This window comes from Passer montanus, unplaced genomic scaffold (assembly GCF_014805655.1).
Source record: "Passer montanus isolate IOZ18808 unplaced genomic scaffold, ASM1480565v1 scaffold104, whole genome shotgun sequence".
NCBI classification, from domain to species: domain Eukaryota; kingdom Metazoa; phylum Chordata; class Aves; order Passeriformes; family Passeridae; genus Passer; species Passer montanus.
In genome coordinates, this window is record NW_024356948.1 from 438,407 (window position 1) to 462,203 (window position 23,797).

At 42.2% G+C, this 23,797-nt stretch overlaps 1 protein-coding gene across 6 annotated transcripts in view; it reads left to right on the top strand.

Annotated features, from left to right (window-relative positions):
- KIAA1328 (KIAA1328 ortholog) overlaps positions 1–22,699 on the top strand; it is a 177,468-nt gene extending 154,769 nt beyond the window's left edge. For all 6 annotated transcript variants that reach the window (XM_039718652.1, XM_039718668.1, XM_039718676.1 and 3 more), the window contains one exon: positions 14,838–22,699. In XM_039718652.1, the coding sequence (XP_039574586.1) occupies positions 14,838–15,054 (217 nt within the window). In that variant the 3' untranslated portion in view covers positions 15,055–22,699. The remainder of the gene's footprint in view (positions 1–14,837) is intronic.
- Positions 22,700–23,797: the final 1,098 nt, after the last annotated feature.

Genomic DNA, 23,797 nt, shown 5'->3' on the forward strand with positions numbered 1-23,797 from the left:
TCACTCCTTGAATATATCATCAGGTTTCCCATAATCCTGGTTTTAATGAGTTGCAGACTTTTCTGGGCAGAAGTCCTTGGTTCATGTTTTGATTTGTTTCTGGAGATCCCTGGTTTGCAGGCATTGACTGGTATTTTAAACTTCCCTGTTTGTATGATGCCTGCACGCATGGGTGGTAGGTCAGCATCCAGTCCTTGGTAGTCAGTCTTTGCCCTTTTGGTCTGTGTTGATGAACAACCTCTTTGGGCAGTCTGTACCAATGTTCAACCACCCAGCAAGAAAACTCTTTTACTTCCGTTTGAATGGAATTTCCTGTGTTTCAATTTTTGCCCATTATCTCTTGTCCTTTCACTGGGCACTCCAGAGATGACCCTGGCTCCAGCTTCTTTCCTTGCCCTATCAAGTATTTATACCCATTGGTGAGATCACCGTGAGCTGCATTTGCTCCAGGTTGAACAGTCCTAGCTTTCTCACATTTTACTTTTGTGTCAGATACATCAAAGCCTTAATCATTGTCATTGAGTCCATGTCTCTAATACTGCAGAGTCCAGCACAGGGCACAGCTGTGTCCCACTGGTGCTGAGTTGAGGGGGAAGATCAACTCGATCTTCCAGCAGTTCTGGCCTTTGCTGGCTTCTGTTCAGGAAGCCAGCAAAAGCCAAACTGCTCTGTTCTGTTCTGCTTTTTGTGTATCAGGACAACAAGTATCCAGATCCTTCTGCAAAGTTTCCCTTCAGCCAGACAAACCGGCCATGTGCTGGTGCCTGGGGTTATTACTCCCCAAGCACAGGACTGTTGTATTTGCAGGGTGCCCCTGTGGCAGGAAGAAATGATGAATCTGACTCCATGTTCTCAGAAGGATATTTTATTATTTAATGATACTATATTATATTGAAGAATACTAAACTATACTGTATTAAAGAATACAGAAAGGATACTTACAGAGAGCTAAAAAGATAATAATAAAACTCGTGACTCCAGAGTCCCAACACAGCTTGGCACTGGTTGGCCAATACATCAAAACAATTCACATGAAACCAATGAAACAACCACTTATTGGATAAACAATCTCCAACCACATTCCAAAGGAGTAAAACACAGGAGAAGCAAATGAGATAATATTGTTTTCCTTTTCCTCTGAGGCTTCTCAGCTTCCCAGGAGAAACATCCTGGGCAAAGGGATTTTTCAGAAAATATGAATGTGACATGGGACCAGGCATTTCCTGTTGCAGGTTGTGAGATGTTTGTGAGCCCATTTCTCCTGCCTGTTGAGGTCTCTCTCTGTACACTTTCTGGCCTCACTCAGCCTAAAGTATATTCTGAAGAATGTGGGAATAAGAGACTTAGCATCAGTTTCTTGAGCTGTTAAGTGCCCTGCCTTATTTTGTAGTGTATTAATGACCTTATGTAGTTTCTAACAGAATCATGGACTGTTCGCAGGTGTGTGGTTATCGAAAAGTAATCCTGCAGCAGCCGAGATCATCTTTGCTAGTTACTGCTGGGAATGAACAAACTAAAATTTCACTTCCCTGCCCATCTGTTCAGCAGCTGAAAGTAGGTAATTTATCTCAGTGGGACACCTACCACCTGTGTAAAGTTTTTGAAAGAGGTTGTTAGCGTGTGATGACTATAGCCAAGGGACACTGGGCCTGAGTGCCTTGTGCTCCGTGCCTCACTGCTGTTTTTTTCTGTAGGGTGCCTTGCAACCCGGTACTTGCACAGTGCCAGACCTGCTCGGTGGCTGTGTACCTGTGAAGCTGACAGAGGCTGTGCCTGCTCTGCCACACGACCTGTTCTGGTGCCGACAGCGTGCGGCTCCTCGCCAGCAGTGGCCCCTCTTTGACATGCTAAACCAGGCACCACCAACACACCGTATTTTTTACAGCTACTGTTTTATCTCAGTGGCTCCTCTTGAATTATGTATCCTCATCTTTGATGTATGAAATCTCAGCTGATTTAAATATTACCCCAGAGAGTTCAGCACACCTGGAAATGGAACAGAGTGACAGATAGTCCCAGTCTTTCCATGCTGGAGCACTGAGTGAGAAGTTTTACAGCAGTTGGGTACTGGAATACAATTTTTATGAGAGCGTTGTTTTCTCACATATGGTCTGCACCCAAGCAGTCAGTGTGTTGGGATGCCAAGTATTTGAGCTCAGTTGCAATGTTTGTTCTCAGGCAAATTGGAGGGAATTAGTTCATATAAAGAGCTGGTGCATAGGGAGATCATGGGCTGTTGTTCTGTTAGGAGCTGGGCACCAAATGTTTCTCTAAACAAGGTACCCAAAACTGTGTGTGCCCGTCACTGGGAGGTGAGCTGAACAGTGCAAGTGAATGCAAATCTGGCTGAAAAGCAGTTGCTATCTGATGTCAGGCTTCTGAGCACGGTATGAAGATAAAAAACCAACTGAGTATAAGCTACATATATAATGTCAGCAAGATACAGAAATCACTGTGTATATAAACCCTAAGCACTTCAGCCTATGAAGCATACTTCAGTTTCTTTTGTATGTTTGTGGTCACTCTGCTCCCTGCAGGAATTACACTTCAGATGAAGTGCAAGAACCTATTCACCTCACTCATGCTAGCATAGCTGACATAAAGATGATGGGAGTTACTATGTCATAAACAAAGTGATACTAGTTAAAAGCTGAGAACAAAAAGCTGAGAACAAAAAGCTGCGTTTCTAGTGCAGTGTGGTCTGAAGCATGGGCTTTTGCAAGACAAGCTATATTCAGTCTTTGTATTTTGACTGTTAATATACCTTAAATTTAAATTTGTTTGGGTTTCTACCCAATTTCAACTTACTAGCTCCCCACCACACTTCACTATGTGGTTACTTCTGCTCTTTCTCTTTTTCTGCCTGTTCCCTACTGAGGGGCTGCTAGCACAAGCAGTGTCTATCATCATGGTCTTGCTTCCAGGGATCAGAGGCTGGGAGATATTTGCATTTACCTCTGGAGTGTAATTCGGACTGATGGGTTCTTATCGGGTTTGTGAAGTCCGTCCATCCAATTGTCTGTTTCTGTTTTGAAGACCAAGCAACCATAAAGTTGAAAACGGTGTTGTATTTTTGGAATCTGAAATTTCAGACAATGCATTTATGAATTATTTATGAGGAATGTGTTTTCAGTAATGTGCAGCATAAAATGGAATGAATGCGTATCCGTACTTGCCCTGAACTCTCCAAAGTGCATGCTAATAAACAGAATGATAACCTACCATCACTTCTGCCCTGTAAGATTTACAGTGCAAGCACTTTTTTCTGTGGTTTAATTCAAGTCAGTTTGTTGAGTTAAAGCTCTAGCGTTTTGTTTTAAAGTACAGCTTGGTGAGTGATTTTCTATTACTTAAAGAAATCTAACTGCTTTTTCTCCCCTTCTTTCAACCAGAGTTACTGTCTAAATTTTTCTAGTCAAGTTGGCATACAGCCACCCTAAATTATACTTTAATTCACAATTAGAAATGAAGTGGTAACCTTGCAGAGCAGCAAACCTTTCATTTAAAATGGCCATTATATAAGATTACGATTCTCCCAGATGATTAAGATATTGAAGAATAATTTAGATATCCTTAGGTTTTTAGCCATTTAGAAGTGCTGGGTTTATTTAATTTTTTAAGCCTCCCTGAAACAGCTTTTTCCATAATGACAGTAATGCAGGACTCTATATTATCACAACTTGATGTTTACTTGTGTCTGAATTGTCTAATGCCAACTTGTTTTCACTGATATAGCTGACAGGGCAGAGATAATTAAGAACAGAAGAATTTGAGTGCAAGATTTGCTATTACACACTCCATGCCACAGCAGAAGAAATTAAGCTGACAAGCAGGAGAGGAAGGATCATGCAGAACCACAAGAAGAATTGCTGTTTAGGTACAGCAATTGACTGTATGTAAAATATTTAACCAGAATGGGGGGGATAAAAAGGAAAATAGAATGGTAAAATAAACTATTTCCAAGCATTCTGAGCCATCTTCTTTCCAAAGTATAAAATAGAGAGCTTGCAATACTTAGTCACCCCAGCACAAGAAATGACAGGGAAGAAAGCTAACCCCAGTGAAATGGTGGCAGACTTCCCTTGGCTTCCATAGGGTCACAGTTCCACCCCAATATATACTAAAAATTACTGCAGTCTGATTTTGCTCCTCTGCTCAGTGAGGTTTTAAATCTTGCACAGCTACTCACAGTTCTTGCCACAATGGTTAGAAAGTCAATGAAAGCTCACAGTTCAGTAACTAAATGACAAGGTAAGAAACTTTGGAATCATAAAAAGAGTATAAATGCTTGACCTAAAACTATGCAGATTCCCAATGACTGTACAACTGAAGCAAAAAGTTGATTTATTATCTGGCAGGCTGGGAATTTGGACTGAGCTTGCGAAAAAGACAGGCTGCTAATCCATGGAAATGGTGATAGACTTAGCAAGCTGTATGTGTGGGGTTCTTTTTCCCCTAAGCCATGCCCCTTAAAATTGTTTTGTAGTTTTTTAATACACACAAAGTTGTAGGGTGAGGTAGTCCCAGGTTTGCTGAAAGTGTGCTAGGAAGAAGAGATGAAAAGTGGAAAAGAAATCAAAACTTAGGAGCAGCACTGAGACTTGTAGAGAGGAGGTGCAGGACTGTACCATGACTTATATATGCAACCCTTTGACAGAGGCTTTAGTACATTAGAGAAGAAAAGGCACAATTTTGAAGATGATTCATTGAATTAGAGTTTGCTTTGAGGGGAAGGATGCTTGGGGACAAACTTGTGAGAGTAAAAAATTGAAAAGAAAGGCTGTTAAGGCAGGAGATGTAGGGGGATGAAGTATGGCAGAAAAGATGATGACAGTTTAGTTTTGGCCCAGAACAATAAAGGGTGAAGATCTTGCTGAAGATGTGCTGTGATGATAGAGTGCTTAAAAGGAATAAAAGCTAAGTGTGCTCTGAAGTGCAAAGTTGTTATGTAACATCACAGCAGAATTAGGGCCCCAGGTGCTGTACATACACCAAGGTTCATTTTCTGATCTGAAGAGCTTTCAGACTTGATGACACAGAAACGGCTGTGTGGGAGGGGAGAGAAGGACAATACAAACAGAATGATGGCAGAAGGTGGTTGTTAAACTCTCTGGTAGTTACCTGGTTCTGTAATTTCTCTCTTTTGTACAAAAAACTTCATTCTAAATTATTCTTCTGTCACTGGAAGATCTGATTTAAAAGGTTTCTTTACTTCCCAGGACTCATGTTGTCGTTCACCCTCCCTCTTCCAGAATTATTACAACCTCAGTTATGCCAGTTGAGCTGCAACCTGCAGCCATACCTTGAAAGAAATTATCTGCCGTGTTTCTTATTCTTGGTTTTTAGTTAGTTAGTTAGTTAGTTATTAACTACTAAAAACACACGGAGACAAAAATAATGAAGCACCACTTTGGATTGTATTTGGCAGGTTGGCAACAGGGCAGCAGGGTCTGAGTCCAATGGGGAAAAACAAAGGCTGAGTTACCAGCAGCAAAGAGGTAGGATAACTGGGTTGGGAGCATTGAGATGGGAATGTGGAAAGGTAAGGAAAGCAGCTGTTGGTCTCGGAGGAGCAGGTAAGTGAAAATGTCCTGCTTGTGTGGCAAGGAGGAATGAGAGCAGCAGTAACTCTTGTTTCAGTAATGACAGCTACTTGGATGCTACCATAGGTGAAGCCGGGATGAAAACTGGGGGGAAAAAAATCTCTTTATCAGCCCTGCCTTAGGGCTCAAGTTTTTTTCAGATGCTGTTGCTGGATCTGGTATCCTTTAGAGCACTGGCACTGACTGGTATGCAAACGGCCAGGGGCAAACCAGAGATCTCAGCTTCTTTCAAGTCCTCTTTAGCTCTTGAGTACCATGTTGGGGAGGGAGGCTCTTTCCATCTTCCCAGAACACTGCCAAGCACAGCACATTTCGGTTAGCAGACATATTACTCAATTCTGCTGCTTCTGTCCAAATTCTCCTGTGCAAGGGCTGTTATCTCCGCTGCTGCTTTCCCCACGATTTGGTGATAATTGTTAGTAACCCCAGAAAATGAGGCATTGAATTCAGTGCTCTGCAAGACCTACAGGTAAGGGAGGGACCTGTGGGGCAAGGAAGCAGCAGCAGCAGGGCTGAATGTGCACACACAAGCATTGCGTGAGTGCTGGAGGGAGCTGATCTCTCTGTTTCTGTGCAGCCCCTCTAGGGGATATGGTGCTTATTTCTGGGTGATTGCTTACTGGATAAAAAATTGTCAAAGACAGAAAGAGAGTGGCAAAATCTGTTGCAATGCTGGAGGTATTGATTTATGAGAGAATATTTAAATACGTGTGGCTCAGATAAATGTTGACTGAGACTAGAGCAGAAAAAATATAGCATTGTTTAAATACTTATGGTGTATTTGCATCAAAAAAAGACAATTGATTCCTCAGTCTTCATTTTCAGATCATGCCTGATCTTTACCCATAACTAATAGGGTGAAGTTTGGAGGAAGAAAACCCTCTTTGTTTAGGTGACTATCAGAAAGATGTTCTTATTCGTAGCACATCCCTTCCCCTCCCACCAAACTCTGAAGCAAAAATTCATGGGACATTTGTGACACTTCCCATGCTATTCTGTTCTCCTTAATGGTATGTTATATGTTTCCCACTGGGCTTTGGCTTACCTCTTTTGACTGTGTGCTCTTTTGGAGAGAGGAGTGCTCTTACAAGTGGTACTAGAGTTGGTCCCCCTGATCCTGATCAAGGCCCTTTAGGTTATACCGTGGCCCATAAATAAGTAATAATGGTAATGATAGCATGAGATATATTTGGCTGTGGAATGGCTTCCCAAGGAGAGCAGAGAGAGGCTGATTGTTAGCAACAAATGTGAGGAAGCACACTGTAGGGAGCAGTTCTGTCAGCAGGGAGAGGGCTGGATGGTCTAATAAGTCTTTTCCTTCTCTAGGTTATGATTCTGTGAATACTGCCTCGGAGAGCTCTCTAAAAGTCTCTGATAGTGTAAGCTCTCTATTACGTGGGTGTGGGTTTTACAGCACTCCAGGAGGCTCTTGCTGAGGACACTGTATAAATATATTCTGTTTTACATTGTATTATATATTTTAAATAAAAGGCTCAGATCTTTTTTTAATTGCTTTGAAATATTCTGCAGTCTGGTCTTTTTCTTTAAGAACTAAGAAACTCTGCAATGCTTTTGGAAGATAAAGACCTGTTGCAGGTGAGAAGTATGTCTCCACCTGGATTTGTTTTAAATACATATATAATATTGTTAATTTTGCCTCCTCCCGTATCCCAGCAGTGAAGTATCTGCTCTGAGTTCCAGCCTGTTTGAAAGTAAAATGGGAATCTCAGGCTGTCACTGTCCCTTTGTCTCTAATTCTCAATTTAATCTTGTTCATTCTCTTGATGTTTCAGCCTCATGAATTGTCCTTCACTGTCTTGTGGTTTCTTTCAGTTTTGGTGTCCTGACATTCAGTACATCGGAAAAGCCCCTCAGGGTGTGTTTTGGTCACTGAAGGTGCCGTTCACACATGAAAGACAAGCTCCCTTATCCTGATGTGTGGCCTTTCAGGGAATGACTGCAAAATCAGCTTCTCTTTCTCAGCTTTCATTTCCTACTCACCCAGCCTCTAATGTTCATTGACATATTCATCTCAGGTCCCGGGGCCAAGTAGCCTGCTGCTTAAGACTTGGATTCTTCTCACAGAGCAGGGAGTGGGGAAGAAAGAACCTGAGGTATCAGCACAGCCCTATGGATTTTCAAAAGGCTTTTGCCAAGGTTCCTCACCAAAGGTTGCTGAAGAAATAAAGTTTTTGTGGGATTAGAGGACAATTCCTTCTAGGGGTTTATTGGTGGCTAAATGATAGCAGGCAAAGTGACTTAATATTAATTTTTTAGAGTTAGCAGAGGGATCCACCAGGAACTCACTGGGCTGGTTCTTCATCAGTGATCTGGAGTGAGAAGTGAACAGCAAAATGTCCTAGGTGACCTAATAAATTCATGTGTTTCAATATTAAGTTCTTTCAGTAGTCCAATAATATGTCAGTAGCAGACAACTCCAAAAAGGCGAATCAAATGAAACTAATTTATCTGGGGAAGAGTCATCAACACCATGCCTCCATGATATTGAACTCAGAGTATGTGGTTAGGATTTGTGGAGTTCAAACCTTTCTGGAATTTCTCAACAGCTTGTGGATACATAGGTCTTGCTGTACCGATATTTTGATTCTGCTTGATCTTTGTCTCTCAAGAAAGTTGCAGTGGGAGCTGGGAAAGGTGCATAGAAAAATTCATTTGATCAGCAGGTTGAAGCAGTTTAAGGAGAGACCAAAAAGCAATGACTTTGGATAGGAAAAGACTGAGAAAATTATCAGGGTTGCAAAATTGTGAAGGTGGTGGATAAATTGAATGTGCAGCTGGTTTTTTATCAGAGATTTCACCACTTGAAAGAGACTTAACTGCAGTCAGTCCTTACGGCAAAACTAGCAGGATATTAAAACAGAAAACAGAAGTATGTCTGTCAACAGCAGTGAACTTCCTGACCTTGCTGTCACAGGATGTGTTGGAAACTGCAGGTTGAAAAAACAGGGAAGCTTATGGACAGTGGGTTGGTACACGGATGTTGGAAGCACAAGCCATGGAGATAATTTCTCATCCATTATGCTGTAATTGTGGGTGCCAGACTAAAGATGGCAGGAAGTACTTAGGGCTCTAATTTGGGTTGAGTTCTTCCCTTCACGTGTAGAGCTTGGGTTAGCTTGGGTGTGGGTGATTAGGTGTTTCTTCCATATAACCCCAGGTTGTATCACTACTGTGGTGTCCTCATGTTTCAGGTAGTTTGACTGCTCAGGCCACTTCTTATGTGCATCTGTTTTTTCTCTGCTTTTATTTGCCCTGTTTGTTCCAGTCAAACAGTGATTTGATATTTGCTCTATCATAACAATAAACTGTTTAATTTTCTGTAAAATGGGTCTGTTCCCTACCCCTTGAATGTGGTTTTAGCTGTATTTAGCATTTGTAAAGTGCTCGGGGGCAGGTGGTGTTTTATGAATACAAAATAGTGTTAGGCTTTGTACTTAGGCACAATACTGTACCATAATTCAAAGGCAATTCATGTAACATTAGTAAATCACTTTGAACTTTATGTTGAAAATATAAGCAGTAGTATAAAAATAAACCTTTTTATTTCCTCTGGTATATACAGTTAAATAAAGTAAGCCTATACAGCTACAAAACTGTATTGCCAGTATGCTTTGTTGAAATGCTATCACCTTGCAAAGAGACATTGCTTGTGTTTCCTTCGTGTTTATGGTTGAAGAATAAATTTTCAGAGACTGTAAATGAAAAGATGTCTCTAAATATAGTGATCAAATATTATGTGACACTGCTTGTTTAAAGAAATATACATATATTTTACTGCCAGAGCATTTATGACTCTAATAAGTTTAGTTATTTTGTCTCATAAGGAGATTCCCACTCCTTCAAATATCAAACTTGTTGAAGTTGTGCTGGTTTTTTTTCAGGAAGGAACAATTGGAATTAATAGCTAAATGGCACTGTATGATATGAAAATACAATAGTGTAGTTTAAAAATTGGACAGTGTGTAAGAAATATAATATATTTTACCAGCAGTGGGAAATAGACAAACATTAAAAATCCATTCGCATATCCCAAATGTCTAAATAAATAAACATCACTGTTCAGCCAGTTGAGGCAAGCAGGCCTTCAAGAGCACTGTTCTTTCTAATATCCTGCACAATTATGTGTTCTGTGCATCACTCTTGCATAATCTGACCATTCTTTAGGTACTGTATGTTGTGGAACTGTCTGAGCTCTGATTGCCCTGTAGGTTTTATCAGGAGGAATACCAAGTGGTTTCAGGTGATTTCTCACCAACCATTCTGGGCATAAGTGATCCTGTGATTCCCAGAGCATGAGCCATATTTGTGTGTTTGTCATAAAAATGTGAAGACTTCCTCCCATTCAGTTTGGAAACATGGGACAAAGTAAGATTCACCTGTAGGCGTTCAGCGAGCTGTATTCCTGCTGCTCGAGCAGCTAAAAAGACACACTGTGAAAAGAGGGATTTGGGTCTGTGCCATCTTGTGTTTATTTTTGTTTTCCTTTTTAAAATGTGAATGGTTAATGATCTGTTCTGAATCATAATGGTTTATGTTTCCTGTTATCTTAGTGATAGGCTCCAAAACTCTTCTTACATTAAGAGTTTATAAACTCTACAAGATGCTTATTTAATTAAGAGCCAGTGCTGAAAGTTTCTAATAAAATTTGCAAAAGGGTTTTAGTGGCTGAGGAGACAAATTTCTAGCAGCCTGTTTTGGTAATGCAGAGGAGATGAAGGGAATGCTTTCACAGCACTGTGCAGTGCCTGACCAGAGTGGATTTTGCTACCCAGGTCACAATTTTGCTCTGACCCAACTGGACCAGCTTGATCCCAGTTGTACCAGCCTCCCAGACGAGCATCTCTGTGCTGTTCTGTGAGCTGTATTTGGAGTTTTATGTTCTACAATAAAAGCAAAGGTGAAAGTTCTTCATTGATAGAAGAGTTTCAAAGCTTACTGTGGTCTAGTCTCCCTACTCTCATCTGTGTTCTCTTGCCTATGGCCCTGCCTTCCTTCTACTTTTACACTAGCTCTTAATGTTCTGTCTCCTGATGAATTTTTTGGAGACTTTAGAAGACTTAGAAGGCTTTCACCAAACTTTTATCTGTCTAAATAGTTAGACTTCTAATGCAAACTTGTAGACCTTACAAATTTTTTTCTCCCATGATGAAACATGCAGACTTTCAAGCTCATTAAAGTTAGATGAAAAAGTATACATGGGAGAAGTGTCAAAAAAAGAGATTATTTTCCAGTCTGTTGCGGAGATGCTGTGAGAGGCTGGACTATTAATGATTAATGACTCATAACATTTGCCCATTTGTGGAGGTGCCAGGGTGCTTTGCGGAGGCCAGGTTTGCATCTCCCGAGGGAGGAGGTGAGTTTTTGGGTGCACATATGCTAGTCTGCATGAGACAGAAGAGGTGAACTATGACAGCTTGGATCCTGCAAGATGGTTCTTCTTCCTATGCTAATTGCACTTCCTTACCTAACTCCCCTTCCCCCTCAGGGAAGTTCTGATGGAGCATTTTTGGCTGAAATGAGAGGCAATCCCTGAGAATGGATCATAAATTATCAAAGACTCCCTAAGTGCCCCCAGACTCATTTCTGGGGCCTTCCACCAGAGGAATGAAAGTTTCCCCCCACTTGGGGGAGGTACCTGGGCATTCCCACTGAGCCTGAGTATATTTTAACCCATTGGACTATGTGACATTTCATTCTAATCCACTCCAAGTGATCCATTAACAAGAACCTGGGTTACACTCCCCTTGCTCACTGCCTTTCCAGCACACTAGCAGATGTACCAAAAAAGTGAGGACAGACTGAATTATCACCATCCTTAAAGGGACAGTTACCCATGCCATTTTCCTTCTCTTGGGAGGGCAAAACCTATCAAAGAGAATGTGTGTAAGCACCAGCACTGATGGGACATTTGGTTGCTTGGTTGAACATCTATACATGAGGAATTACTGTATGTGGCTTAATGTACAATGCTGGTAGTTCTGCAGAATGTTTGGGATTTTTTTTCTCCTCTGGAAGCAAGAAATACAAGGGGACCCTTGGCCATTAGTTTCCTTTAAAAGAGCATTCACTATTCACAAGCCAAGTTTGCCAAATCAGTTTTCCTGTTTGAAATGTGCTGACTCTTGGGTGGGTGGTCCTGTAACTTTGAATTCACTGAAGCCATTAAGCGTTGCAATAATAATACAGCCTGGTTTTACTTATTTTTATTCAAGCCATGCAAAGAATACATACCCTGGTTTTAGAGAAAGTTGGATTCAAGCATTCTGTGTCTTTTTAAATATTAGGATACAAATAAATTGTGAGAAAATTGTCTTTGCAAGTTTCAAACCATTCTAGGTGTACTCTGTTGCCTCCAGCCAGATCCTGTCTGATGTTACTTAGACGAACCGGGCAAATCATTATCCTGGGATTAAACACTAAATACCTGCAAGGAGCATTCTCTTTATCAGATAGTGCTCTGTTAGCAGAGTTCATTCACTTTATTGCATATATAACTACGGTGTCAAATAGACTGATTTACAACACCTGGTCTTTTACATAATCTTTGCTATTTGCTGCGCTTGTAATCTGCCAAATCATTTAGCCTTCCTGATAGCAGAAATGCTGTAAAACTTAGATAAACTTGCAGAAGAAATGAACTCGAAGGTACTGCTGAAATCTAGGGCCTGCACGTTTTCTGTAAATGCACTGGCTGGTTTGGTTTCCCCTGCCTAATCTGTGATTGCATGTGGCTGCTGGACAAATTGAAATTTTATGATAGCACTGCCGTCAGAGGAGATAAGCATTTGTATGCTAGACTAGATTAATCTAAAAAGAGGTTTTAGGTGTGGCTAATGAAAGCAGTGTGTGTGTTAGCTCGGTTTCTTTGGGGTTCAAACCATATGTGTGTATCTATATAGAGTCTAGTCTTAAACTTTCTCCATGTGAAAAATCTCATATATCTGTGTGCTAGTTCTTGCTATTGGTGCAGCTCATTCCATTTTATGTTGGAGATATCTTTGAGGAGTTTCAATTTTTAAAGCATACTTTCTGAATGCTAGTACAAACAACAGATTTCTCTAAAATGATCTGGTTTGGCTATCCAAAACTGCAACATCCTTCTGAACTTTTTTGTTAGGGTAACTAAAAGACATCACATTTGCTTAGGGTTAGCCATAAACAAGATCCAATTGAAACAAAAGTTGTATTTTTTCATTTTGAACCAATGATTTTTTGCTACTTAGATCATAGAAAGACATGTAGACAAGCTTAAAATGTGGAAAAGAAATTTGCAAATTAGCTTTTTGATTGTGAGTGAGATTAAAGCTAACACATCTGCAGGAAAATAAAACAACCTGTAGTCAAAACAGGAGAGAGCCCTGCGAGGCAGTAATGTCAAGTCAGACTGTATTAGAAATTACACTGACCATCAGATTGGAAGAAACAATAAAAATTGAAAGAAACAGCTTTTATAGCATAACTTCAGTAGTCACCATTAACATTGGTTTTAACCCATCAGTGCCACTGCTAAGTCCTTTGAGCCGAGGAAGTGGTTCTGTGTCTCAGACATAATAATGAGTTACCTGGTCATGGGCGAACTTGTCCTGTCAGGCACTGGAATGAGCTCCCTGGGAAGGCACTGGAGTCACCATCCCTGGTGGCTTCCAGGAAATGACTGCATGTGGCACCCAGTGCTCTGGTCTGGTTGGCAGGGCAGTGACCAGTCAAAGGCTGGACTCGATGGTCTTGGAGGTCCTTTCCAGTCTAAATGATTCTGTGACAGTGTTCTGATGATGGATGGGATGTAGCACTTACTAGTGGAGATAAGGGTGTTTTTCATGGTGTTGCTAGTTCAGGGTAGGAAAACCTTTAACCTGCTGCTGCTGCACAAGGCTGTTGGACAGGACAGGTGGGGGTCTGCCTTTAGGAGCTACAGGGACCCATGCAAATCTCTCACATCCATAAACTACTGTAGATGTTTGTTCTTAAGGATTTTTCATCCCATCTGAGTTGAAAAACCTCCCCCAGCTGTCTTAGTTTCTTAGTCTTTCTAGGTTTTTACAGTCACAAAAGTAAAACAGAGGCTTTTCTCAAAGCAGAGAATAGCTTGAGGTGTTTCCTCATGCTGTAGATGAACTCTGTTTGCTTATAAGAGAAATACTGTATGGATCCAATCACCTGTGCTGATAGTTTCTTTTGGGTGAATAATGTGAATAATGTTTTGTGCGTGGAAGCCTTTGAATGTGTGAATCACTTTAGGGTTGGGAACATCAGGCATGTTGGTGCTAACAGCAGCATGGAACAAAGGGACTTTTGGGTAGAACTCTAAGGTGATATCTCTTACTTATCACTGAGAGATCGCTGGAGAACAGGCTCCCTAGGGAAGCACTGGAAATGGTATTATTTAAGACATTTAAAATTGGACAGGAGGAAATATATTGTAACGATCAATCCCGTGCTGGTATTTAGATCAAGCCTTGTCTCCTGTGAATATTAATAGAAAGTCCCTGTCTCAAGTACATGCCATTATTCAGTGAGCATTGCCAGATTTCATTGGCTTGCAACCTTCCCCCATCTCTGTACTTGCACTTAAAGGACAGCCTGAGTGATGCTTAGCACCTTTGCCTTTTCTCTTGGTGCCTCAAGTGTTGATTTTGTATTGCCTTGCTTAGATTCTATTCCTTCAGTGCTTCCACCAGACAGACTCCATATAGTACACAGAGATTTACAGGAAGCACAGGTAGTTTGTGGTAATAATAATAAAGTCTCCTGCTGTTTTCAAATCCCTGAGAAACTAAATCAAGTGTAGGAGTCTATTTAAACAAACAAAAAAAAAACCACCAAAAAAAAAAAGGCAACAAAAAAAAAAAGAGTGCAGCATGTGTATAAGTCACTTTACCATTACTGACGTGGGTCTGCCTTATTTGGCTGTCATCTCTCTGAGGTCTGTGTTCAGTCTCCAGAGTGCAACTAAGACATTACACACCTAAAATGGAAAAGCTGATGTAACAGCCTGAAATAACCTGAGCACCCATGCTTTGCTTGCCTCTTTTTCAGTACCTCTGTGTTGTCCTTACTGACAGGAGTCCATACAGCAAAATTGGTTCTGTGCCGGTGGCCCCTGTCAAACAAATCTAGGTCTGGTCTGATTTATGGAGGCAGGAAAACTGGATTCAATTCCTGCATGGTGCTGTGATCTTAACAGAGCTCTGTTTTCTTGGTGTTTTTCTGTAGGTACCAAGTCTCTCTTCTTGACCTGGTGGAGGCTATGAACCCAATATCAGCTCCAGGACAGCTCTGCCGGGAGCCTTGTGACAGGAACAAACCTCACACGCCCTGCTGTGCGAGCCACAGGCTGTCCTCCTCTTGGTGCCAGACCCCCTGCAGCCCCAGGAGCAGAGCAGATGAGCTGGAGGAGAGTCGGCTCCTCGAGGAGATCTTCTTCATTTGACACTACTCCTTGGTCTACACCTACTCTGAAATTATTTGAGTGATCACTGCTTGTTTTCCCTCTTCTAAAACATAGCTAATTAGCATCCAGGTTCATTTTGGATTTAGTGATCATGATGCAAGTATATTGTTGGGATACGCCAATCAGAAAGTGTTAACTTTTTTCCTAAACCTTTCACGTGCCAAGTAATCAATTTACAATAGCATTTTTTAAAATCTACAACATTTTCTAATACATTGAAGTCACAGTTTTGCCAGCCTTATATCGGAAGTATATTTCATTATTGATTTTTTTGGCTCTAAAGCAGTTTGCAAGAACTGCCTAACATTCAACAACCAGCATGTTCAAAGTAGATTATTTTCTAATTAAACAAGTCTGTTTAAAACCTGGCATATTATAAAGGTACAAGCACTTTAGTACTTTTTCACTGATTTTATTATCTACTTTTTCCTTCAACATTCTGATATTTAACAACTGAGTTTTTAGGGGATATATTGTGAGCTCAACTCTACAGTGTCTGATAATGTTAATAGATGATGTTGCAGGTTGATATACTAGGCACAGGTTTGAATTATATTCCTCTTTAAATCAGTGCTATTTGACAGAGTTTATGTGCTGGGTAATGTAACCCTGAAACAGCAGAACAGAGTCAGACATCGTAGAGATCCAAAACCTATTTGATGTACTTTTCAAGATGAAATACATAGTAGTGCTAGTATAAGAGCAGTCTTAAGACATTTTCACTAACTTGCACTATTTTGATCCTGCATCCAGGCTCCATTGTAAATAAGACAAATCAGTAATTATTTCCACTAGCAGCTCACAATGCACACTTTCCTGCCAGCTTTAATTATTCATGCTGTATCTATTTCAGTTTATTTAAATGCATTTCCATCTACTGCATGTACTTGGTTATTTAAAGAAATGTGCCGAATTGGTAAAAATGACTGCACATTACAGGATTAATGGTCATTTTCTCCACAATGCAGTGTTCATATTTTATTGTAACAGTAGCCACCGGCATGTGTTCCTAGAAATATGAGACTAAAATACTCATTTTGCACAGTAAAATTGCAGCAAGGGAAAGGTAGAATTGATCCAGTACGGGCAAGTTCTAGGCCATTTGCTCGCAAACACCACTTCATGGGCCAGTACTGCTTTTCAGACAGTCTCTTTAGGCAACCCTGCTTATCTTAATGGCTGGGTTGAGTTGCTGTACTGATGCTTGGGGTATGGCTGCTGCCTGCCTCCCCACGCTGCTCCTGTGCAATGTGTGATGATCTGCAAGGTGGATCTCAGACGAGAGCACCGCAGCCCCTGGCAGCACTGTGCTCCATCAGTGAAACAAAAGGAGAGTGAAGGGGAAGAAGAACCTCAGGTTACTCTGGGCTGCTCCATTCAGGCCCAGTCCTAATCACAAATTAGGTGATATCCTTTCTGTGCATCCCAGCTGAATTTTAAAAGCTGCTTGGAGGAGTTTAAAGGAGGAAAGCAGCATTGCTGAATCAGAAAATTACTGCTGTGGAAAGTCCCTGCATGGTCTGTCCTGCTTTTAGTGAGGTATTACAGTTTTCTGGAATATATCCATCTGCTGTTGAATGTCCCTCTTGTTCTACTCCCTGAGCCTGTGAAGGCCCAGGTTTCTGCTAAGAGCCCCAAAGATGTATTCAGTACCCTGGCTCAAGTAGAGCAGTTGGGAACATAAGTTTTCTTACTCTGCTGGCTGAGTAGTCTGCTGCTTAAAGAGGGCAGGGAAAAGGAGGAGAAAGAAGAGAAAAATATACAAGGACCAGCAGGAAATTTGGGGATAACCGTCACATAGATCTTAGAGGCTGGGTTTGTTTCATGGTGTTTTTTTAACTTTGTTGGTGTTTTGGGTTTTTTTAAGTGTTGGCATTTGTAGAGAAACTGTTCTCTGATTTCAGTCCAATTGCATTTTGTCTCTTTTCCAGTTTGACTGAAACTTTAATTGCCTTTTCTGATAAATGCTAACTGACCTTTCAAAGCAGCAAAAAATACATGTATATTTCTTGAAAGGTGCCTTTGTGTTGAGAACACTCCATGGGAGCATTCTGTTATTTGATTCTTTTGTGGGTGCCAATATTCAACTGCTTTGGGATTTCCTATGATCACTTAAAAAAATTCTAATTCTGAAGGTGACTTTTGGCTTAAATCTATATTTTTTGTTTGCAGCTCTTTTTAAAAGGACATTGTCAGGGTTGGGGGCTCTATGCTGAAGGTGCTGTCTGGGGCTATACAGGGGGCACACCTTTGTGAATTAAAAGTTTTCTAGTAAAAGATGGCTGAAACGCCTGATGGGTGAAGAGCTGTATGCTTTAACTCTCTATGAGATGTGGACAAATGAAACAAAAGCTATTAATTTCATAGACCCTGTGGAAAGTAATTTTTTATAATGCTGGCTCTTGCTCTAGTTATCAGCAGTACATTAGGAATAGTGTTTAGCAGTCAGTGCAAGCAAAGATATTTTGCCATGAGGCACTACAAAGTTGAAGTTATTAAAACATTTATAGCCTTAGAAAAAAAAATCAATGATTGTCAAATAGGAAAGGACAAAATCAGTAGTTGGTACTGGGAGGGGAATTGTTTTCCATCTGCTAAAATAGTAGAGGAAATGCAAAAATTAAACTAGAAAAAGCAATGACGTGACAGTGTCCTTTTAAGCTTGAGCTTCTATATTGGGAGCTGCTGCTGGGATGTTGGTCCAGCATAGACTGTTTGTCCAAAGTGTTCCCAGTGAATATCCTTCAGCTACCCATCAGGCTGTGTTTTCCATGAGGCTTTGTGGAGTAACATGACTGCTGCTAAGGCTCCTACCCACGCCTTCAGTTTGTGCCCTTCCCACGTGGTTTGTGCACGCACACTTGCTGGCTGTTTGTGTAGTTATTGCTTTTGTGCACCTTGCACCTCACAGACCTGTAATAATCACACCCTTTTCATTTCTAGCCTTTCCAGTCTTGCTGTTGAATCCCATCTGGAGCACGTATTTATATATGTATGTGAGGTCTTAATCTAATAAATTATCTGGGGGTTTAATTTATTCTTCCAGACTTTTATTTGGCTTATCTTCTGATTTTTGTCCAGCTCAGCTGTCAATACTGCCATTGACAATGTGTTCTGCTTCCCACAGCATCACATCATATTATGTAGTGAGTCTCCAGTTTGCTAAGATACATGAAGAATTTGTTTTAAGCCTTCTCTTCCTCTCCAGGACATGGATCTTACTGTGAGAAGGAGCATGGCCTCCTTTGGAGCATGAAGTAAGAGAGAGGTCTCAAAATTCAAGGAGAAGAGAACTGAAGAGCCAGCACCATGTTTTGGGACAAAAAAAATTAATTAAAGAATAAGGAAGAAAGGATGGAGGTGCAGGCAAGATAGGACAAAGATGCAAGGCAGATCACTGTACCAAAGGTGGAGATAAAGTAGGAGTGAACCAGAGGGCAGGGATGAGTTGTTAAACTAGAATAAGCTGGTGAAGGACAGTTGTGTGCTTGTATCTTAAAGTGAGAAATGTTTTCAAACACTGGTTCCCATAAGACCCTTATGACTCCACACCCTTTTTCAAATCATGTTGCTGCATTTAAAGAGCTACTGTCCAAGGCATGCTTGGAAAATGAGGGAAAGAAGGAAATTACCTTGACCTAACTTTAGCACCTCCCCTTTAGAGGAGCTGAACAGGGAGGCCAGAGCACATGGAGAGCAACTGTGCAGCACCCAGGTATAACCCAGGGCATGAACTGAACTTAATTGCTTGCAAGGGATGGTGACTTAGATGGCTGAAGAATAGGAGACTGGAGAGCAAAAATCAGAATAAACAAAATTTGCAGTGATCCAATGAGCTGTGGAGGTTTGTGTTAAGGAAGGAGAGAAACGAGCTTCGCTGCACTTCAGAGAGATTGAGCCTGAGATAGCCAAAAGACAGCCCTTGAAAGTGCATGTGAGCCTGGGGTTAAACTCTAGAAGTTGCAGCAGAGATTTTCTCAAATACGACCTGCAGGCTGTGTTTGAATTTGTACCATCTGTGGGGGAGAGAGCACAGCCTGGTTAGTTAGAAACCTCCTTTTTCACTGTTACTAAATTTATGAAATTGTGTGCTAATTAGTGTATGATTTATAAATTTACATAACTGCATGCTACATAAGACAACACAGAATATTGAATGAGGTGATTTAAACCAGCAGAAGCAATGTAGTCTGCTCTGACTGGGTGGCTTTCCTCTGGAAAATGCCTCTCCTGATCCAAACCTGCTCCCTGCATCATTGGAAAGCTTGTCTGCTCACAGTGACAATAAATGTTTTACAATATTGTGACTTCATGTAGCTGAGAGAGCTTGAGCTCTCGAGCTACATGAAGCTCGAGCAGCTCTGGCATAGCTGTGCAGCAGAGCTTTCGTGGTGATCCCTGACGAGGGTGTTTGAAAGCAGAATTCAGCTAAAAAACGGCAAGAAACCCAACTTGGCCTGGCCAGTGTTGGTGCTTGAGGACTCCTGCATTTGTCAATGGGAGGTGGAAGAGCATCCCAGCTGCAGGAAAAGGATGGGCTGGGCAGGGAACTGGATTTGTTTCCCAGCTCCAGGGAAGCCAATTTGCCTCCCTCCACAGCATGCTGTGTGTTCTGTGCTGAACTGTGTTGAGCACCACATCTCAGAGGGGCTGTGACCTATATCAGTGCCCACAGCAGAAGGCACTGGAGGTAGCCACCAAAACGTGTCTGTGAACTGTAATCTGTAAGAGCAGAAACATATGGGCCAGACATTCTTATTGAACAGAAGCTGAAGCTCTCAGGCTTCATGTATTCTGAGGCTTGAAGGGAGGCTTCAAGGCATTGGGGAGCTAAACTGGAGAAACTCAGATGTCACTTAGAGGTGAGGTCCTGACATATATAAGGTGAGAGAAGTCCAGGTGGTCCCAGCAGATGACCTACTCCTCAAGCTGCAGTGAGAGCCTCATTTCCTTGATTTAGGACTCATATCCTGAGTATGTAAAACAAAATCATTTTCACTCAGAGCATGCAATAACCAGTGTGGTTCATTCTTTCTGGTCTCCTGTCTGCAGACAAGAGGAAAGTGAAAAGCTGAAAAAAGGTATGTTTCCTGGTTCTTACTGGCAACTACTTTAAAACCTTGAAGCATGGGTTTGATTAAAGCACTTGTCCAAACACAATGTGTTGAGTATTGTGAGCATTAAGAACAGAGTGGGAACTCCTGTCCTCTTCTACACCTAATAATGAAGGAAAGGAAAAGATGAATTCACAGACACAAACTCTAGTTCATTCTTGAATTAGAGATGACTGTGAGAAAGTTGCAATGAAATTTTAAAAGTGCCTTGGCAAAATCTTCCAGCATGCAATTTTTCTTGCTGCTACAAAACTGCCTTATTTTGAGGCTGAGGTTATCTACCTGAATTTCCAGCTGCTGGACTTTGTTGTGCCTCTAGAAGCAGGATAACAGAGTTGACATGTTGCCAGACTGAGTACCCCAAAGGGAGTGATAAACTCCTGGTCGAGTCTTCTCTTTGTTGATATGACCTTGTGTCCTAATATCTTTTTCAGCCTCTGGATCATTTGGAGGGCTTGTTTCCAAACTTTGTCTAGCATTTATGCATTATGCTATTATCTAGCATTATGCTCTTTAAACTAGAGCAAGATAGCCAGTTCCAGTGCTGCTGATGTGAAATGGTGACAGAGTGGCCTCATTTCTGTAGTCTGGTGGGGTTTTTTTGGTTGTTTTTTTGGGTTTTTTTGATATGTTGGGATGAGTACCAGGTCTGGTTGCATTTCGGATCATGGTTTTGTTTCTTGAAGCAGGAATTGTGTAAGAAGTGAAACCAGGAGGCCCTGCTAAATTTAGAAGAGTTGAGGAGGAAAGAGTAAGGTGAAGTAGAAATACCAAGCAGGAAAGAAAAAAGATTGCAGGACTCAGTTTGGGACAGAGCATGAACTTGTGGGTGCAGAACCTGTGAACTCAGTCACTTTGATAACAATGTGCCAGACACATTCTTGATGGGATGGGGGAGACCCAGACAACACAAACTCTCAGAAGGAGGAGTGAGCAAAGCACAAGGCAGTCATAGCAACAAAAACAGACGAGAAGACTTTTGAGCTGCAGGTGGGGAGGCAATGACATCTCTGAATTGCAGAGGAAATGGCTCCTTGTCAGTGGAGCTGGTGCCCCTCTATTTGCACTTGTGCCTTTAGCACAGGGATCTCATTACCAGAGAGCTTACTGGCAGATTGGAGAGATCGCAGTGAGGAGTAATAAAAATGATCAGGGACTGCTATAATTGACATAATGAGGAAACAAGATGAGAAGAGTCAGATATTTATAGCATGGGTGAGAGAGACAATTAAAAGGTGGGGTGGGAGATGGACTGGATGACCTGAAAGCCATATCTGCTTCTAATAACTCCTTGTCTCTCCTCTGCTGAACAGAGGACTTGAATTTACCCAGGCTGTCAATCTGACTCTTAACAGCCCTAACTTCCTGTGTTGAAAAGCTCAGGTGGGTGTACTCTGGCTGTATTGGCACTGTCAGGATGTCACCAGTGCTGTACTTTGTTTTAAAAAGTAGTCATCACCCATGTTGTGGAAAAAAATTGACATGCTGACAGCAAAGAGAAAAAAATTAGGCCTTCATAAAGTAAAAAGCCGTAGAAAGCCTTGCTGAGGGAAGGGCTGCCTGGGAAGGGCTGCCTGGTTGTTCAGCTGATGATGCCGAGCTCTTTTTGCTTCCTGGAGGGTGGCCTGTGGAGAAGGAAGGTCCATGGGGAAGGAGAAGATGTGAGAAATTTTCTCTGTGAGCTGGCACCCAGCTGTGCATGCAGCTGAACCAAACCGCTGCTCCCCAGGATGCACAGATGTGCACGGGCTGTTGTCCCCAACAGCTGCTGAGCTCCACAGACAGCTCTTGGAGTAAGTTCTGGCCCAGGCAAAAGCCTGCCAGCCCCGTGTGGGGTTTTGCTTCCCTTCCTAGTTCATCCATGTGTGTTCCTGCACTGGGGCCAGGGTCAGTGTCCAAGCAGTTTTATAGCCCTGTGCTTGCTCTAGACTTGGGAGGCTGCAGCAGCATTGGAGGCAGCCAAGCTGGAGACATCTCAGCTCCTGGGTTGCAGTCAAATTAAAACACTGCTATGGAAAGCAGCGGGGCTGTGTGTGTTGGAGGCACTTTGGGGAAATATCAGAGCGGTGCTTGTTGAGTCTGGTGGCGGAGTCGCCGCTCTGTTTTAATGATACCTGTGTGCAAAGGCCACAGCTGCTGTCATCCGTTTCACATTAGTCTGACTTTCACAGAGCAGACATAGCCTAGGGTGGTGGAAAGGAGAGAAAGGTGACCAAGAAAAGAAAAAAAAAAAAACCCGCTTCATTTTTCACCGATTTTTCCATCCCTCTGAGCTGTGATGCCAGTCTGTGGCTGAGCAACAGTAATCTTATCCAGCGCACTGTTGATTTAAGCCTCTTGGATTTATATAACTTTGGAAATGGTAAACTATATTAATTTGCTGTGTTTTCAAGGGAAAGTTATTTATTGAGAGACATTTTTAACTCAAGTGCCAGAAGCCTTAAATCATTATAATAAATTCATGCTATTCAGGGTTTCTTACATTGTAATAAATTTGTTTTAAACATGAATGAGGAGATCCATGATTTCTTTAATATACTGTTATGTATTTCCTTTCAAAATGACACAGCTCACTATATCAAGTGGGAGAATAATAGTGAGAGATTTACAGCACTTAAGAATAACACAGCCTGGGAATGTGACATGTGAACCAACACGGGGCAGGAAGCTGCAGGGAGCCCACCACTGCTCCCAGTGGCCCTGCCCAGCGTTAAACAGCAGCAACGGGTTAAAACCAGTGAGTGAAACCACAGCTGGGTGGGAGGCTCCCTGCAGGGTGGGAATCACAACACGGCCTTGCATTCGCTTCCCACTTTAATGTGCAACAAGCACCTGAAAGGTGACAGGGATCATCTGCCATGACCTGACTGCCCAACAGCCTGACTGGGATGAGAGCTGGGTCAGAGCTTTGCCTGCTCCCTTTCACCAGGCACTCATCCCCTCTGGCTGTGCTGGTGTGTGGGGAGCAGCCCCTCGGCAGTGGCCAGTGGCCCTGGAGTGTGGCAAGGAGGCACCAGGTGAGCACTCGGATAAATTCCAGTCTCTGTTCTTAATCCCTGACCTCCCATTAAACCCCTGCTGACCCCTGTGCTCAGTGCTGCACACATGGACAGCTGTGAGCGCAGGACAATAAAACTTGCAGCTGGCTTTACATCAAGTCCTTGGAGCTTCACAGGGAGGAGGAGCTGGCACGGACACAGCCTCGGTGGCGTCAGCATCCGAGGGCTGAGACAAGCCCACTCTGGCAGCACAGTTCTGGCTTTTTTGGGAAGCAGAGCCCCTGTGCCTCATGTGACATCTGCTGAACTTGTGCCCCTGCTTCATCTCATCATGGAGTGCTGCAGAAACGAGATCTGATGTTTGTGGTGACCTTGGGATTGGGGTTGACTGGGGCAAAGCATCCCAGTGCCCAGACTACAAAGGCCAAATTGGTTTCCTGGTGTCTAATGAGAGCAGTTACCCCTTGAGATACCTAAAAACCTTCCAGCTCCTCAAGGCACAGCCTTGCTGTATAGACTTGAGGAGCTGTCCTGCCACGATGTGACATTCTGCCCCTCTGGATGCCTGCACTGAGCCAAGAGCACTTTCCTGGCTCTGAAGGGTTAATA